At 46.9% G+C, this 19,565-nt stretch overlaps 1 protein-coding gene across 2 annotated transcripts in view; it reads right to left on the reverse strand.

Annotated features, from left to right (window-relative positions):
* The window catches only part of PDE8B (phosphodiesterase 8B), a 1,197,077-nt gene that overhangs the window by 258,025 nt on the left and 919,487 nt on the right, over window positions 1-19,565 (reverse strand). For both annotated transcript variants that reach the window (XM_069627430.1, XM_069627431.1), the window contains 2 exons: window positions 11,894-11,939; window positions 8,269-8,404 (listed from right to left, as the gene is read on the reverse strand). In XM_069627430.1, the coding sequence (XP_069483531.1) occupies window positions 8,269-8,404; window positions 11,894-11,939 (182 nt within the window). The remainder of the gene's footprint in view (window positions 1-8,268; window positions 8,405-11,893; window positions 11,940-19,565) is intronic.

The following is a 19,565-nucleotide window of genomic DNA, read 5'->3' on the forward strand; positions in this document are numbered from 1 at the left end:
TAATGCTGGCTGAAGCCCAGGCTCCCCTTTTTTCTCCTACCTGAATTTGTAGCTTATTAATGTGGCTTTTTAAAAACTATTTATGTATTTATTGCGGACCACTACACACCATCTGGACTGCCCTATCACAACTAATTGGATAGGCAACGAGGACACTGAATACTCAGAGAGGCAGCAAGTTTCTATACTGTCTTAAAGTGCCCAGTGCACATCACACTTTCTTACTAACACTAACAATATACTGAGTACAACAAAAGTATCTTCTGGTGTAGGAGAAAACGGGGAAAGGCAAGAAGGCCTGGCAGAACAGGAAGGATACGTAGGTCCATATATGTGGGCACTGCATGTTATCAAACCTTAACACGAAGAAACACACGGCATGTCCACAGCAGTTTCGACAGGCACCACTTGACAGCGTCACTGCCTTTCGATGATAGATAATCTGCAAAGGGAAGCCACTGACTCATGTCTGCAGCCATGACTCATGCCACTAGCAGCAGCAATCCTTTCAATGCTGTACCTTTGACGTACACTATTTCGCCAGCTCCGGGTGTTCAAGGCGCTCACTCTTTACCATGAGGTGGGCAATTGCTTTCTGTGCAAATGCAAGAATTCAACAGGCATGGGGAGTCCACGCTCGTGGAGCTGTGAACAATGCAGTGGGCCAACATCGCAACCACAAAGGAAATGAGCATTGGCAATGCCAACAGTTTGGCCTTTTGTGTAAGCATGGGAAAGGCTCTTCCTTAGTGGTAGTAACTGGTGCAAGTATATGGGAATCTAATAGCAGTGCCAGGCAAATGCCTAATACTGACGCACAAGCCAAAACGGTTGGCTTCGCCAATGCTTGTATGTGTGGCGTTCACCTGCATTGGACTGTTTTGGGCATACAATCGCGCAAAGGTGCTGCATGAGGTTTCTATGTGCCATATGAGGTTTCTATGTGCCATATAGCAAAGGTTTTGAAGAATAGTAGCCTATAGTGCTCGACAAGGACATCTCACCATTTAATGTCCCCCTGATGGACTTTCTAGATATTCCTAGTCCTCCAATACCAGTATAACCGTCTTGCAATGTTATAACCCACCATTGAATGAATGGGCGCAGACCGCAAAGGCCACCATTTTTGGTGACCATGTAAAAGTTGATTTCAGAATGTTACTGGTTTAAGACTGAGTAATTAAATATTGAAAACATAAGATTTCTGTAATTTGACAAGGCATATTACATAAAGTATTTCATTCAAAGGTTGATTCAGAAATGCTTCTTGTGAAGCAGGCCTGTGTAGTTTGATAGTGTCGCAAGTATTACACTGCATCGAATTTCAGAAATGCATATGTGCATTGTTAGGGAGGGAAAGGGTTAATGCGACACGTGAGTGTGTGCGGGGTATTATGGAAGGAAAGCACTGTCAGCCACCTGCACCACTCGTTCCTCCCTCTGTGGGGCATGCCGGAATATCCCACCCCGGATGTGCACCAGGGGTTCTTTACAGTTAGTTTGTTGCTTTATGCACTGGTGTTCGTGCACACTCGCTCTTCGGCCGCGTGCAGAGTATGGGATATGTCGGAGCCTGTTGGAGCGATGTTGGAGGGAGTCATGTAAATGAGCGGATGCTTGGAGTCTTGGATGTGAGACCTGGGACAAAGGTCCCAGAGTGTCAGCTGGAAATGGATGTGATGCTGTGAGGATGGGCAGGATGCTGAACCTAATTCCCTGTAACCAAATGCAAGTCCGAATAAGCAAGAAGAATACACCTCGAGATGCCCTTTGCAACCTCGCTCCAGCGGTTTCCCTTCGCACAAGGTGTGAATCCAATATCCTGCTTGATGGGGATGTGTTTACCGCGTCTTCTGCTCCTTTGTCTTTTGAAACAGTTGCTTGCCAGGTCCTCCTCCTTGCGTGAACCGCAAACATGACAGCGCCAGTTGAAACTTCCCCTTTCAAGTCCCCAGCAGGTCTCTTCCGCAGTTGACTTCCTCCCCACGTTACATTCATATTGTGGGCCAGGCCGAAACGTCTGTTCCGAACACAATAATTGCCTATGTTGTGAAAAGGCCTTGCGTCTAGCCTAAAATGCTGTTGTCTTCTGCTCCTCTTTTCTGAAATATTTCAGCCACGCTGACACATCCTGCTGGTGGCATATAGTACTCGGCACACATCTAAGCCACCCCAAACCACTGCAGGAATCCCAACTCCTTTCCAGTGATATACAACCTTGTAATCCTTCTGTGATTATTGTACAGGCCTCTGTTGCTCGCCACTTATGTTCATGATATCAAAAGCCCCATACCTATATCCATACACACATACAACTATACAGGCATACAGGCATGATATGATATGATAGGTTATTTATAACGTGCTTAATACCCAGAGGTTTCTAAGCGCGGACCCGGGGATCGAACCTGTGTTGCTCTGTGCCGTCTTGCTTCCAAGGTGAGCACGTTGCCCCTGAGCTATCCTCCCGAGGCATGCATTGTGTTCTTGTATTTCCACAAGGCAAGGGGCATTTCTCAGTAAATCTCTCCTGCCAGTAAGTAGTCTGATAGCTCCCAAATAGTCACCTGCACTCTCTTCTGCTTGCACTCTTTCCAAACGTGTTGTCTTCCATTTTTGTTGCTTGTGACATAGCCACTGCTCTCCATTCTAGCTCCAACAAGCTGAATATGTGAATAACCAGCTTGCACCATATATTCTCATTTAGTGCTAAAGGGCCATGCCAAACCATAGGCAGGCTTGATGCCAGCATTGTTCCATGTATAATTTGGTCCCACGTGGGTGTCCTGCGCCTCTGTCCTTGCTACCTCTCCCTCTTTGCCCACCTTACTTGTGTCCATCATCTAAAACACATCTCTTTGTCCCTTGGTCGCTGCCACTATTTCTTTCTTTTTCTGTGCCATGCCCTTCCATCCCAGTTCCCTCTTTATGATGTTCTTTGCCCCATCCCCTTAGGTGATCACCGTCTCTTCTTTCACCCCATGCCATGCCTGTGCCAGCCATTTCATTTCTTCTCAATCGCTTCTGTTTGCTCATTGTTTCACAATTGTTCTCAATTCCCCTCATCGCCATGGCCTGTGTGTTTGCTGGTGGGCTTGGGTTCCTTCGTCACTGGAGGAGTGCTTGCTGGTTCTTGTAGTTCTATTACCTCCAGCTTTCTGTACGTTGCTGGTCACTTTGGTACAGTAAGGCCATCATTACTTCTCTCTTTTCTCAGTCGGCTCTCGTTCCTCTGCCCAGCACCCTTTCTCATCTCCCTTTCTTATCTTCCTTTTCCTGATCAATGCTCCAACCACAAGCATGTCAGTATATACTGCACTTTTGACCCCCAAAGGCAGTGAAAAGCATATGTTTTGTTTTGAGAGCTGTCTGTCTTGGGTTGATACAGCTATGTAAAAAATTGTGTTGTGTTACCCTATAAGACAAAAACAATGTTCTAGAGCATAAAGCACCCTTTTAGCTAATTTGCATCCTTGTATGTATTGCTTAGTGGCTCTGAACTGGAGGTGTTTCCAGGGATTGATACTGAGTCGCACTGGGGCACTGGTGGCACTGGGACATGCGTGGCTTCGTTGGAATGACCCACCCTACACTCAGTCACCAACACATACGCACATGCCAGCACACACGTGCATGCGCGCGCCTGTGTGTGTCTGTTCATATATTTTGTTGTTGTTGCTCTGTACCCCTTTGGACATGTGCATCGCGCTTTTGACATATGTATGGACTTGTTTGTGTTTCTTCATAAGTATGTGTATCTTGATTCCTTCTTACTTAACTCCGCCCAAACCCCCCTCTAGCTGCTCGTAAGAAACGGACATTACGATTATGGGCAGGCGCTACAATTTACCACTACACATTTTATATTGGCCCAGAAGTATGACATATGGTCCTTTCCTGCAGACAACCTGCATTTAGTACATTGGATTTTTACTGCTGCTAAATTTTCAGTTGACCTTCCTACGACGCGCTATACACTTTTCTCCTCTCAATATGGCCTCTGCATGCCTATTACAATATGGCCACCTTCGGTACGATTCCCCTTCAATTTCACCTTTTCACCTTGCATACTGTGTCACACACTGCACGTGCTAAGATCATTTACCTTGGTTTTTAATCGTATAACCCTGTCAATTGGTAGCTATTGCCCTTCCACATCACATATTATTCTTTGCACATGGCTGCCTTGGTATCTCTATTCAGTTTCTTACAAATATATATTTCCTTATTATTCCATATTGTAATTTGAAATCATTTGAAGGACGTTTCATTTTGCATTGTTGCACACCGAACAAGGCTGCTGAAGTATTACCATGCATTTAGTCTTTTCATTTGTACTGGCTACATATTGCATCAGCTCATTCTGGCAATATATGTTATATCCCCATGGAGCTAATATTTCAGTTCCTTACATCCCTCAACTGTTTTGTTATACTGTCCATTCTTTGATAAACTATACATTCGATTACTTTTAAAATATGCCGACCACCATTCGGCCAGTAGCCAATTCCCTGCTATCAATACAGAAGTACAGCGTGATTAAACACAGGCCAGACAGAACATCTGGCTCCCAACAGCTCCTTATTAGGGCAAACCAAACCCATTCGCTTAAGTCAGGAATGTGCTTCAAAATAACTAAAGTGGGGCCAGGCTGGTCATTTACCAGGAAGTGCTGATGTTCTAGGATTAATTCCAAGGTCATTGTTTCTCATGATGATTGCAGGGGACCAACACAAAAGATCACGGAGCTCTCATCAAGCTGGGTCCTGGTCCCAGCTCGTGACCTAACACAGCAAAACAAATGTGGGGCTATGTGCAAGTTGGTTTAAGCAAAATAAAGAACTGCAGGTAGCTCCCATGATTCTTCTTGCAGATTCTCAGGGTCCCTCCCCGTTGGCCTCAGTCTATTAGGAACGGTATCAGTCTCTAGCGTTCATAACTTCCTTGGCAATCTTGGCAATGTTCCTGTGCACCTAGGGGAAGGAGGGGGGGATAACTCCTCTGGATCTTAAGCCTGCACTGGAGCCTGATGTTTGTTCCTTCGCGCCTTGAAAGATTTGTGTATAGGCCCGTTATAAATGTCATATCATATCATATCATTCAGGGCCTCCCTCAGGGTCTTGGGTTCCTGGCTTGCCAACCCCAACTATCTCTCCTTCTTGATTTCACGTTTCAGGCTCATATCTAGGGGGTCTTTTTTCACTAATGTCTCTTCTTCTTCCTTAAGCTATCCTGTCTCCTTTCATACCATGTCGTGGTTCCTGCAACCCCCTTACTTGTTCACACCCTGTGAGCATGGAGTATGTTGTTTTCATAATCTCCTCAGCTATTTGCCCTCTACTTCTCACCTACCCTTTACCGTTCCTTTACAGCTCCTCCAGCTCTTCAACTATTCCTTTATTAGGTGCCCTTTGCTACCTCCTCCCTGTCTTGCAGCAGCACAACCTCCTCAACTACTCTTAACTTTTCCTTCTTAATATTTGGCACACTTTTTTCCTGGTCTCCTCTTGTCCCCTACTCCTTTAGTCTCTCGCACCACCTCCTTCACTCCTCTTGGCACCTTGTGCTTAATGTCTCTTACTAGCCCCAATTCTACTGAGATACCACTACACTGAGTGCTACTTTCACTGCTTGACCCCATGGGTGACCATCTCTTTCACATTGTCCTGGGTTTCCTTTTTCTCAACCTCTCCCTCAGCCTCCTCAAGCTTCCTCTAACTCATCCTCCTGGGTCTTCCTCTCCCCTGTCTAAGTCTTTTGCTCCCCAATCTAGGTCTTTCTCTCCCCATCCCACTGAGGTATTTTTCTCCCCAGTTCACTTAGTCTCTTCTCCAGCCCCTATCTTTGCCTTGCCGGCCTCCTGGTTCTCTCCTCTTGTCTCCTGCGCCATCTGCACTCTTTGCCAGTTGAAACTAAATCAGCACCTTCTCCCAACCCCCGCTCCTTTCTTCCACTGGCCTTTCTTTCATAGGGCTGTGAATCCGCCTGCCAGCCTCTCTCTTGCCTGTGGAAACCCGTGTGTGTCCTACTATGCAGCTAGGAGGTGGAATGACTGATGGGCACCTCCCCTTGGTGTGGCTGGCAGTTCTGATGTGGGACTTGGTTTTGGAGAGTCCATAGTCCCTACTCCCGGGCAGGGTCGGACTGGGGCATAAAATGGTCTCGGGCACCAATGAAAAAGTAACACTGGTCAAAGCTACTAGCCGCATGGTGAAGTCATTTATGAAGATGGCGCGCATGGGCCAAAAAGGTGGCCAGTTCGAGCCTGTCCGTGGGCTATGTTCTGTTTGCTTGACACTCCATAGCCCTGCCCTTGGGCTATTCACCCTTGGCCTAAATGGTGTTAGGTGTATAATTGTGGAAACCTTGCAAGGGTACTGGTTAACTACTCCTGGAGTTTCCTGTTCTAGTTTAGGTCCTGCTCTTTCCCCTGTATGTTAATATATGATTCCTGCACCCACACAGAGGAGCCGAGTGGGTCAGTGCTGCCAGCTCCGCTGGACCAACCCTCCTTGATTCGCTTAAAGGTCCACAAACTTCTAAGGCATCAAATCTGATCAGCCCCTGCGTTTCTTATGTTACATAGTGGGGGTAACCAGAGATCTACCCCTTGCCACCACGTGGTCCCAGCACCGAGCCCCCTTGATGACCCGACCATACCATGCAAGGTCAGGAAGGGGACTTAATCAGAGACCTATGACCCCCTTCATTCTTGTTCCAACTCAACCCCCGCCAATCCCATACGTTTTGTTATCATCTTATTCTTACTTATTTGGCTATATTTTTTTGTATTTTTTTTACTTGATTTAACTGTATTTAACAGTTTTTACAAGAGAAGTCATTATTCCTTATGTGATAATTTCTTAGTCATGGTTACCCTTCGTTTTGTGATCGATTCTCCAGTGGTTACATTTATATTCTGGAGGAACTGGCCAACAGCGATAACTACTTTTGTGTTTCCTCCTGACATTAAGACGTTCCACAAATGTTCTTCTTCCAAGCTCCTTTTGTTTTTGAACTGGTGGCCCAAGTGAGTCATTCTTTTTTTATATTTTTTTATTGATTTAATCCATGTATTTTTGCTATGTTCGACCTTTGAAAATCATCACCTTTTATTTACTTTGCACTGGATTACCTTTCAAATATGCCCACAATGGTTCAGTCCTCTCCTTTCTGCTGTCATCTTAAGCCTCCAACTGCCATCCTCAGTCTTCCCCAAACCACACTGTATCAACAGGGAACCCTACAGCCCACCATCATGCATTTTTCCCCACGTCTGTGCATTTCTCTTTCTTTCCCGCAAACTTCACACTTAGGGCTCACAATGTTTGAAACAGTAGTGGGGTAGAACCACCTCTTCCAACTCTCACCATCCAGCTCACTGCTGCGGCTCAGACCTGGCAAAAAGAGGATGTCGCTCTTAACTGGGCCTGCATTTGGACCCCATGCTTTCTCTACTGGGTCGATTTCTTCTACCTTGCTCTGATAATGCTCAAGGCACTACTTTGCTGTTCCTCTGCTCCTCTCCTCTTGCTCCAACATGTGTGTCTGCTCCCTGTGATTGCCTCCCGCCATGACCGGCACATGTTTCTGCAGAATGAGTCTGCTCCGTGAACAGATCCAGATTCTTGTACTGCGCCTCGGCTCATGAAACCCTTTTTACTCCTCTTGCTTCTTCTTCTTCTTCTCCTTCTCCTTGTTTGGTTTTCTTTTCTACCCACGCCTGATACTTTAGGAAAGAGGCGTTCTTGCTTATGTCTCCCCTTTAAGTATTGCTGTGACCCCGTTACAACCATTCTTCTTCGGTGGTGCGTCAAATTCAAACTTTGCCCTAAATGATAACCCGATCCTCAAGTCTAAAAGGAGGCTTTGGGGCCACCTACTCTTTTGTTCCCCGCCTTTCTTTTGCTTTTCTGCGGCTTCACAAGGGGGCAGCTATTCAGATCCTCCCTTTCAGCCCTCCTAAAGCCCCTTGTGAAGCTGGGGCAAGATGTTGTACTTGTTCCATACTGACTCTCAGTCCTAAGATCCTCCCGCTCCACCTGTTTACCTGAAGCTCTAGGAACATCTATGAACTGCCAGAACATGACAGAAGCTGTAAACAGAAGGCAGTCAGATTTTCATATGGACACACAAGTTTCGTTGTTTGGGAAACAGGGCAGAATGTATGGAAGGTGATAAATAAACATCCATATTTGTTAAAAGGCGAAGACACAAACAGAAAATAAGCCAACTAGCAGAGCTTGCACGTGTAAGGTGAACACCTACCTTTTGTGTGTTACTGCTTCCAACTCAAAAATATCAAAATCCCAGCTTCCCTCATTATCGAGCAACAGTGCAATGCGGGGAGGAATGTCATTGACGGTAACTGGTGTTGGAGGATGGCCATGGCTGTGGTGAATATCTGTCAAAATATAAATGGGAATGTTCAGGAGGGAGCCATTTTAGATATATTCAGATTACAAGTAGTTATTTCCTTGCCAACAGTATTACATGTATGTGGCTTTGAATTACATACTGGGGCTTCTGGTCTATCATAAGGTACATTTTGGATAATATGATCTGTAGTTTCCTCAATAAAAAGCATGGGCAAAGCCAACAGTTTTGGACATTTTTTGTAGGCATGCGATAGGCATTTGTCAGGCACTGTCACAATGGCACTTCCTGGCCAGAAAATGGCAACAGCTGGAAAATGGGTAATAGCCTGTGTATATGACAGACCTGCCTGGAAAATGGCTATCTAATGCCTGTACACAAGCCAGAAGTGTTGGATTTGGCAATGATTATTTTAATTGGACTGCAGTGCAAGGAAATGCTATAAATCAAATGGTTGAAAGAACTCTTGGTTAAACAGTTTTTTTACACCAATTGTAGACATACGGCTGCAGCAAAGACATAACTCTTAGGAGACTGCCTAGAAGTAACATTGGCAGGTCGAACATTAATGCTGCTGCTTCGTAGCGCAAGCACACAGAGATCCCAGGAGGATGTTCTTTTGGTGGGGGAGGGCAGGTTGTGGGTGGGAGTGGCCATATGGATGAACACAGCTATTGTTATTCGGGTATTTATTACATACCTAGCTTCGGGAAGCAACAGAGCGCTTTCCAACCATAAGGGAAAGAACGTGAGAGAAGCAGTGAAAAAAGGAGCTGGGAGCTGACAGGGGAGGGTGGGCAATTGACACCATGGGGGAAGACAGTGGGGAATTATGGGCTAATCCATAACAGGTAGGAAAATAACTAAATAACACTGTGAGGAATTGCCATCTTATTGTCATTAGTACATAAAATGATGCGGGTAATTCCATCTTCAAAAGGGTAATCTGCTATCCAGGTTCCCCTTTCATCAACTCCATGCCAAACACAAAATATACTTGTGACCTGCTGCATCAGTAGCCTGTTCCACAGTGCCTGCTCTACTCATGGTGTAGAGCAGGTTCAAAGGTCACAAGATGCCTACTCGACAGCCACAGCGAAGGCCAAGTCTCTGCTTCGCAGGGGTGGTATTAAAGATATACCCCTGTACCATGACTGCGATGATCATAAGTAACCTGTGCTGGTGGCAGGCTAAATAAAAGCTATGCCTGAGTTTAGGCATAGTGCATGGTGCTACTTATGATAACAGCTGCCACATCCCAATTGATATTGCACATGTGTCAGCTCCTGTGAGTTAGCTCTGCTGTGTAAGGTGATGTGTATTCTGATCAGTCAGGTGTAGCCTGCCAAATGGCAGGCCAGGAACCTGGACGTCCGGGCCTGCTTGTTGATCTCTTTGTGAGGGCAGGTAACACTCTCAGCCCGAGACAGCTGCACAGCAGGCAGCTGACCTGGGCCGGCCATCAAAAAAGACACCCATTCAAAAGTAGTAGCCTCGCATCAGGGGCTTCATCTGTAAAGACCTTTGTTTTTAGTCAGAAGAGAAGGGGGCAGGACTTTGATAGGCCTGAGTGCTCTGGTCAATGGAAGGAGACTTCCAACATTTTATTTCTCTATGTCTCTCGCTCTCTCTTTCCTGTCACCTCCACTTCCTCAAACACAAACCAGAAAGGCAAAGTCCACTCCATTCAATAGCAGGGATTGGATCACTAATGAAAGCGAGATTTAGTCCAATCACCTGGGGAAGTGTGCCTTTAAAAGAAGGGGTCTTCCACTCCTTCAACAGATTTTCTCAGATCCTCTCGGCTCGTTTAAGGCCATAGATTCGATCTGAAGAACCACTGGACTTCCTTTGGGAAAGTTTTACTTTCCAAAGCCCTCAGCCTGAGGTCAAGAAGGAGCCATCCAAGGCATAAGGAAGATCTGTCACCTAGCCACTGCCAGAGTGCATCGGTAGTGACCTCTGCTGAGGACCAGGAACTATAACTCTGCACCAGAATCTCCTAGAGCTTGGAGAGCAGGCTCTGAATGGAATCATCCCTTCCTCGATTGCTCCTGCGTGGACCTCACAGCAACTGGAGGTCCAAACCAGCCGAATGCTCCCTCTGCTACTGCACCAAATCGGTCACTCTGTGTTCACCTCACCTTGATCATAAGAAGAGGGAAAGTGCCGGTGCTGGCTTTTGCGCCCCTCCACCTTCGAACTATCGCTTGCAAATTGAAGCAGCTCAATGCTGCATCGTGCCATCAGTAAGCTCGTCAGCGGCTAGGCCCGAAGCAACGGCTCGACGCCGGGACCCTTAACCTTATCACTGGTATGTCACATGCTGACTTTGACCAAGAGTAAAAACCATGGTTTGACCCATCTAGCCCTTGAACTGCTACCTTGTGAAATTGCACATCGACACACCCAAGATCACCACTTCAATGACCATCGCCTGCCACCTAGAATCACTGGAGGATCACTCATCAACCCCTCCCGGTGGCCAAAGCTCGACTCAGCCTGGACAAGTGCGAAGCGTTCCTGGGACCGCCCTGACCTGCATCCTTGAGAGCCAGCCTTCTACCACAAAGAGCGACAGCATTCGCCCATACTCGTTGCCCACTTGCTGCTTGGGCTTACACGATCCAACATGCCCAAACTGAGTTTGATCCACTTGCATCAAATTTGGACAATGGGTCTGACCACCAAGAACTGAATCCAGGTGCTGTTGACTCTGAACTGCCCCCTTGGTCTACTTGGACCCTAGAGACTGGTTAGATCACGATTGCTCCTGTTTTCAACTACAATATCCTTTTTGTGGCTAGGAATTTACCTACCGCCCCTGGAACTATGCTCAGAGTTCTACTGTCCTCAGTCTGTCGCATTGTCTCGGTTCCTCCTTCAGGGTGGGTTTTGTACAGTATTTCTATTTGTTCTTTTGCAGATGGTGTGTTTAATTAAAGTACATATATTTTAATAGAACCTTGATTGGACATTCCCTTTATTTTGGACTGGGATACTGTGTTGTTTGAGTCCTAACTGGTTCACCTTCACACCCCTCTTGAGAGCAGAGCCTTCCATCGGCCCACGTTACCACAAAAGGCAAAGGAGCTGTATCTCTTAACTGTCCCTGTTTTACCTCTATGATTGCATTGGGTTTTGGTTTGTACAAGTATGAGGGCTGAGTGGGCCATTTATTTCACCCCTACTCATCCTTGTACTCCTGCGTGACAGAACCCAATTTGTCACAAACACCCACAAGATGTGTGTCCCTCCTCACATGTCATCCCCCTCCTAGCTTTCCTCCAATGCAATAGTTTCAGCTTAAAGGCGACGGTTAAGCACCATCTAAAAGACAAAACTAAAATTGTCTGTGAGCCTATAATAGGATTTTGATTCAATAGTGTATGCACTCCTCTTCAATTGATGTTAGTACAGAATTGCAATTGGATTACAAAAAGCAGTGATGACATACAAATAAAAAAACCATCACAATTAAAAAAAATAAACACCAAAGCTTGACTAAGTCACTTACTTTTAGAAAATACATATTCATTTCCTGAAAGTCTTCGCAAGCCATCCTGAAAGAAATTTAAGGCAAGGTTAATGGAATGCATCACATTTTTCTAATATACAGTAGAGTCATAAAATTACTTTTAAATGCTCTGCATTATATTTTGCAACAAGGTCTGGTCGTAGTGTAGATGGAATTGATTTTCTTTCTAATATAGAGGTTATGAATTGTTCTTAAAATTGAGGATTTGGAAGGGGGGTATTAGGGTGTTCTGCTCGCTGCTCTTAAGGTACATGTCTGAGTGACCCTTTAGTCAAAAAAAGAAAATTGGAAATATTCCTTTTTAAATATGTTAGAAATAGTAAAACATAAAAAATACAAATCTTATTTTAATTCTTCATAGCAACGTAATTCGACAGTTTCACATAGATTGTAGGTATTTCTTTCATAAATAATTCACTCCCAGGATTATAAATGTCCATAGCATATTCCATTCATAGCTCCTTCTTTAACAACAAACACAACTGCAGCCGATTTTGAGAGGAGTCTTTATCATGAGTGCACACACACGCACCCACACACATAGACACTTGTGGGGACTTCCCCTCGCGAGATCGCAGGAAGGCGATCTAGCGAGAGCTTAGGCGGGAGAAGCGCGAAGCAACACACGCAACCCAGAAGTGGGCGGGTGAACGCAGTGAAAGGACTGCCCCCGTGCTCCTCCTGAAGCATGGAGCTTGCAAGCTCCCAGACCTGCATACCCAAGGCTACCGACACACCAGAGCATAATGCCATGGCTCAGGGCAGCCACCTGGGTGCTCTGGTGTGAGTTGTGTGTCCCCCACAAGGACACAACAAAGAAGCAGAGAAGCAGCTACTGAATAAGACTGTCTACCTGTGAGTACAGTTATGCCCCTGGACTATATTCCCAAGTTGATTACCTCACCACCTGTACTAAATAAAGACCACAGTTTACCACAGACTATGTTGTGTCTTCATTAAGGCCACCACATAATTGGCGACGGAGGTGGGATCCAGAACCCCGCGGACCCACCATGCAAGGCGCCATGCCCCCGACCCCGCATTCCTCCCCTCGCCTGGGACCCCAGCGATTCCATGGCAGCAGTGGGAACCACTGTTTTCCACGTATCTGGAGGCAATGGGCGGAACGGAGTACGCACCCGCCAGGAAGAAAGCAATGCTGTTGAAAGCGATGGGGGTCGAAGAGCAGCGCATATTTGCAGGACTAAAGGCCATGCCAGAGGCTGGCGAAGACGACGATGCATACCAGGAGGCAATTAGCCACATCGTGAAGAGGTTCACCAACAAAGAGAACGTGGTGCTGCACAGACTGAGGTTTTACACTCGCAAGCAGGAGAGCAACAAACCAGTCGACGACTATATTACCAGGATGACGGAACTAGCATCCCTATGCAGATTCGGTGACAATGCAGAACAAGCCATCTGCGACATGCTGAAGGTCCACACAAATTCCAGGAAAGTGCAGGATAAATTCCTCCAGGAGAAGGAAGTGGACCTTGACAAGGCCATCCAAATTGCCAGAGCCGAACAGGAGACCACCAGCAGACGCAAAGAGGTTGGGAGTCCATCACCGGTACCCGACATATCGGCGCTGCAATGGAGAGGGCACAAAGAATGACAGCCCCGCGACAACCCCAGAGACAAAAGGTCCCAGACAAAGAGATGCACCAAAGTGCTATAGATGCGCCAGCACCAAGCACATGGCCAGTGATCCCGATTGCCCTGCCAGGAACAAGGAGTGTTCAAAATGTCAACGCTTCGGTCACGTGGCCCCGGCCTGCAGGTGGAAGGGAAACGCCGTCAACCGCATCGACGGCGACAAAGAGTCGAGTGAAGACGACGAGCTACACGACACACCCATGGCCATCATGGTCAACGCCCTCCAAGCCAGGAGAGAAAAACCCCATTGCACAATAAAAGTGGACGGCATGGAGACACGAGTCATGGCCGACTCAGGTTCAGATCTCACCATCCTGCCCATCTACATCTATAAAGAGATGATGGGGCAAGACCAAGTAGAAATTAGAGCCACCAGGCAAAAGCCGACGGTCTTCGGAGGAGCCACCATGGATCTGCTCGGCTACATTAAAGGATCGAATTCAAAGGCAGGTCCACCACGACAAATGTCTACTTCGCTTCTCAAAGCCCCGCCGTACTAGGGTGAGACGATCAACACAGGCTCAGCATAAGGCTAGACCACAGCACGCCAGAATAGGTGCTTGTGGTCTCTTCAGGAGGACCGCCGAGTTGGAAAGAAGCCTTCCCTGGCCTGTTCTCCGAAACCCCAGGGAAAATCAAGAACTATGTCCACAAGAACCACCTCAAACCAAACACAGTGCCCGTGAAGCACAAGGTCAGGTCTGTACCTGCCAAAGCGAGACCACCGCTAGAAGCCGAACTCCAGAAAATGGTCGAAGAGGGCACCATTGAAACAGTAGAGTCCTCAGAATGGTTAAGCCCAGTAGTACTCATCAAAAAGACATCGTCAAACGACCTCAGAGTCTGCATTGACCTCAGAAGCCTAAACTTAGAAGTTGTCACCGACATCTTCCTGCTCCCCAGCATCAGTGAGATAGTGCTCATGGTGAAAGAAGCAACGGTATTCTCGAAGCTAGATATGTGTGACGCATAGCACCAGATCAACATGCACAAAGCCTGGCACCCGCTCACGGCGTTCATCACCCCGTTCGGCACGTTCCAGTATACCTGCATGCCGTTCAGTTTGTCCTCAGCGGCATCAGTGTTTCAGAGGATGATGACCTCCTTGCTGAAAGGAATCGCGAACGTCTCATACTTTCAGGACGACATACTCGTGTATGCAAAGAACTCAGAGACCCACGACAAAGCATTAGCTGCAGTACTGAGCAGATTGCAAGAAGCAGGGGTCCACCTGCGCCACGAAAAATACATATTCGGCGTAGGGGAAGTTGAATACCTCGGATATCAAATCTCGAAGGAGGGAGTGAGCCCCAAGAAGAACCTCCTGGAAGCCGTAACCGACGCCCCGCCCGATGTCCAAAGGCGAACTCTGGTCCTTTCTGTGCCTTGCAGAGTACTACGCAAAATTCGTCCCAAGATTTTCAGAAACCACGTCCCCCATAAGGGAACTACTGAAGAAAGGTGCGATCTACGAATGGGGGCCCCAGCAGGACAAAGCATTCAAGGAGATCAAGAGAAGGATCCTCCATGCACCCTGTTTAAAACCCTTCAACCCGAATGGGAAACATGCATCACGACCAATGCCAGCGCCTATGGGCTTGGCGCCACCGTAACCCAAAAAAGGGGTGACACAGAGAACATCGTAGCTTTCGCCTCGAAGTCCCTGTCAGCATCGGAGAAGAACTACTCCACAGTGGAAAAGGAGATGCTAGTGTGTGCCTGGGCCGTATAATACTTCCGGTCGTATGTCTGGGGTACAAAATTCCGATTGGTCACCGACCACAAACCCCTCATACACATGCTAAACCCAGGTGGCACAAAGACCGCCACACCGAGACTGGCCAGAATCGTCGCCAAACTCAAAGAATCCACCTATGAGATAGCCCACATTGCAGGCTGGAAGAACGCCCAAGCAGACTGCATGTGTAGGCTCCTGAACCAAAATACCCCAGGAACCACATTCCTTGAGGACGAATGCGTAGTAGCCTCCATAGGCGATCTCAGAGGTTGCAAATTTATTGAATTAAGTGAGCGCCACTGGCAAGATGAATACGAGCAGGGCAAAGCCCTCCTCAGCGTGGCAGTGTGGGTCTGCGAAGGATGGCCCAATGAAAGAGCAGTCCCAGAAGACCTACACCCCTACTGGAAAGTGAGCGATGAAATTACGGCCATGAACATTCTCATCCTGAGAGGTGACCATGTGATTCCCCCCAGAGGCATCCGGAAAGTTATCCTGTGCAGAGCAAATTCGTGCCACCTAGAAAGCAACATGACGAGACGTAGAGTGCGCAACACTTACTGGTGGCCAGGCATGCACCAGGACATACGTGCGATGACAGAGAGGTGCCATGAATGCATCAACAGCGACAAACGCCTGTCCATGAGACAAGCCCCCATGATGCCCACTGAGGTCCCAAAAGGAGTGTGTCACAAAATAGGACTGGACTTCATCGGCCCACTGGATGGCAAGTCCTCAGAGCACAAGTATGGAATCGTCATGGTGGACTATTTTTCAAAGTGTGAAGGCCTTCCTGAAGAGATAGTGATCGACAACAGGGTGCAACTAGTGTCCCGAGAAATGGGGAAATTCCTCAAAAAGCACAACATCCGACAGTTGATAGCGAGTCTGTACCACCCACATGCCAACAGGCTCGTCGAGAGAGCAAATCACTTCATCAAGGGGGCGCTACAGTTGGCGCATGCATCAGGCCTGGATCCCAGCAAGACAGTAAAAGAGGCAGTCACGGTCCACTGCATCACACCAAACGCCATCAAAGGCGTTTCACCTTTCCAACTGTTGAGAGGGAGAAGGGCGCCGTCCACGCTGGTACTGCCCTGGCTACACCAAGTAAGGGTAGACGAAGACGTGGACATGCGAGACATACTATTCCGCTTGCAGAGAAACAAGGAAGCGATGACGGCTCAAGGGGACAAACGCAGGGCTGCTCAACGCACAGCAGTTAGCGAAGGCGACCTAGTAAAAATACTCCTTCCTCATAAAGACACCATGACCAGCTCCAAATGCATTAGACCCATAGAGGTCATCGCAAAGGGACCCAACTTCATATGCACCAGCGATGGTAGATGATGGAACGTGGAAAGAGTGGACATGTACCGAAGAAGAGAATCTACCAACCACCCATCCGAGGAAACAGGAAAAGGGTTGGCCCAGCAAAATCCGTTCAGCAACCCGCATCAGACAAGGGAAAACTCATCGGGAACGCAGCATCATGAAGAACCCGCAGGCATGAGCCCTTCGTCCCTGTCTGAGGGAGCACAGAGAGAAATGGCACAAGCAGAACCCGATCCACCTGAATCTCCCCACGTCCCATGTCGCCATCCAGACCCACCCTCCGACCAAGGTAGAACCCAGCGTGAGACAAGGAAACCCAGAAAGTTCTCAGACTTTGTCATGCACTGACCACCTGTCCCTTTTCCCACCAAAGGATGTGTGTGGGGACTTCCCCTCGTGAGATCGCGGGAAGGCGATCTTGCTAGAGCTCAGGCGGGAGAAGCACAAAGCAATGCGCGCAAGCCAGAAGCGGGCGGGCGAGAGCAGTGAAAGTACTGCCCCCATGCTGCTCCTGAAGCACAGAGCTTGCAAGCTCCCAGGCCTGCATAACCAAGGCTACAGACACACCAGAGCGTAATGCCATGGCTGAGGGCAGCCACCTGGGTGCTCTGGTGTGAGTTGTGTGTCCCCCTCAAGGACACAACAAAGAAGCAGAGAAGCAGCTACTGAATAAAACTGTCTACCTGTGAGTACAGTTATGCCCCTGCCCCTGGACTTTATATTCCCAAGGTGATTACCTCACCACCTGTACTAAATAAACACCACAGTTTACCACAGCCTGTGTCCTGTCTTCATTAAGGCTACCACAACACTCTTGACCTTTGTATGTTTCCCACTCTGTTCCTTTCTCCCCCCCCCCCCACACTCACTCTGTCTCTCTCGTAAAGCACTGGCCAATAGGAATGAAGCTTTATAGCCCTAGACCAAAGTGGATTCTATTTGGCTATTTAAGTCATTAGGTAATGGAAAAATATACTGAGAAATGAGTGACTATTTATAGAAGGATTATACGGGCAAGGTGCTGAGTATGAGCCAGGTGGGTACTGAGCCCTGCCCGCTAGTTCCTCTGAACAAAGTGCCTAGTGTCGTAGCATTTGATTGTGTTGAGGTTTCACGGAGGAGGGGATATTGTGGATGCTGGTTAACCTCTGATTTGGGCTAAGACCTCGGTGTGCATTATTCTGACACTGGAGTGTTAGTATCAAACCTGAAGTGAACATTTCTTTCACTTAAGTGGACAATTTGTGCAGTGTGGGCCGTAATCAGGGTCTCATTGTGAGTATGGTTTTGAATCCAACATTTTTGCCTTTGTGTATCCATGGGAAAGGCATTTGACAGGCACTGCCATAATGGTAGAACTTGGACATATGACGGTAACAGCTGGAAAATGGTGCGAGTAGCTGGACATATGATAGCAGTCACTGGAAACTGTCTATCTAAAACTTAAATGCAATCCAAAACGGGCCTTGCAAATGCTTGTTTTTAACAGACTCAATCCAACAAACAGATGTTAGAACACCCACACTGCTTTTAAATCAATTGGCTGAAGGCACCTTAGGCTGAGACATTTTATTACACAAGTAGAGCATTTAGAGCTGCAAATACTTCATTAATTCTCAGAAGACTGCTAAGAAAAAAAACACTGGAAGATGTGTTTTGGGCGGGTTGGGGCAAATAGTGGGTGGGACTGGACATGGGATAGGCTGTGCACTGACAGTCAAATAACCAAACACAGCTAAGCTGCGTGGCAGTCTACACATCACATCCCCATACTATGATAACTATGATAAATCCAATCTAATAGTTATGGTTTGTCGGTAGTGCTTGAGTCCCACCCAATAGCCAAAACTAAAAGCCCAATTCAAGGGCTTCCTGTTTTTACCAACCGCACTCATAACTCATTTTACCGCTACACTCATTGTAAGCTATTGGGTATTGACCACATGCTGTATATACCGTACAACAATGGATTGAAGTACCTCCTAAAAATTAAAGGTGTTACCACACTATTTTACCAAAAAATGTGGCATTTAAGGAATGTTCTTTCCCCCTGCCTGGCAAAACATTCATCACATGTGTGGAGGGAAGTCATAGTGCATCACGTTCACTTGCAGGACAAAGAATATACCTTCACTGTCACACATTGGCTGATAATGTGAGGTCCTTCGATGCACAGCGCTCACCGCGCTGCGCATGGAAATGCGGGGTTCGAACTTGAGGGGAGCTGGGATCTATTTAACTCCTGCTTGGGGCCTAGAAGAGCCTGCTTAGCTTGACAACCACAGCAACAAGGTGCTACCTTTGGCTTCACAGGCCAACTGATATCAAACAAATACCTATGTGGATTTAATTCTATACGTTGCTGACAACCTATAAATAAGCATTCCAATACCTCTACACAACATTTAAAGCATATAGAGCCATAAATAATGGACTAAGCTGTATGTTTACATCTTATGTGGAAGTTAGATTTGCGGAATTCTATATACTAGCTCCTGGTAACCCATTGGTCGCTCCTGGTCAGTGGTTAATGCTGGAAACCCAGGAGCTGCTTTTATCTCCTGCTTATCAAACATAAGCATGAGCATGTTATAAATATCCAAAATCAAAATCATGCTAATGATGCAGTGACTAATACTTTTGAGCAAGATTTCTCCAGATCTAAGACACAGGCAAACCACACATGCATTAACCAAGCACTATAAAGGGAACTACTCAATGACCCAGTCAGATGATCTTGGAACTCTCTGTATAGGCCCCCAAAATAAATCAGTCCCTCAGAAAAGGACATCAAGGGACTATAATTCAGTGATGTTACCATGCCCACTTCATGAAATAGAATTATATTTGTTAGATATTACTGCAACATTCAGAACCAATATTTTCAAAAATGTGCAAAGTTGACCATTATTTACAATA

This window comes from Ambystoma mexicanum, chromosome 6p, assembly GCF_040938575.1.
Source record: "Ambystoma mexicanum isolate Mex_15411 chromosome 6p, UKY_AmexF1_1, whole genome shotgun sequence".
Taxonomy (NCBI): domain Eukaryota; kingdom Metazoa; phylum Chordata; class Amphibia; order Caudata; family Ambystomatidae; genus Ambystoma; species Ambystoma mexicanum.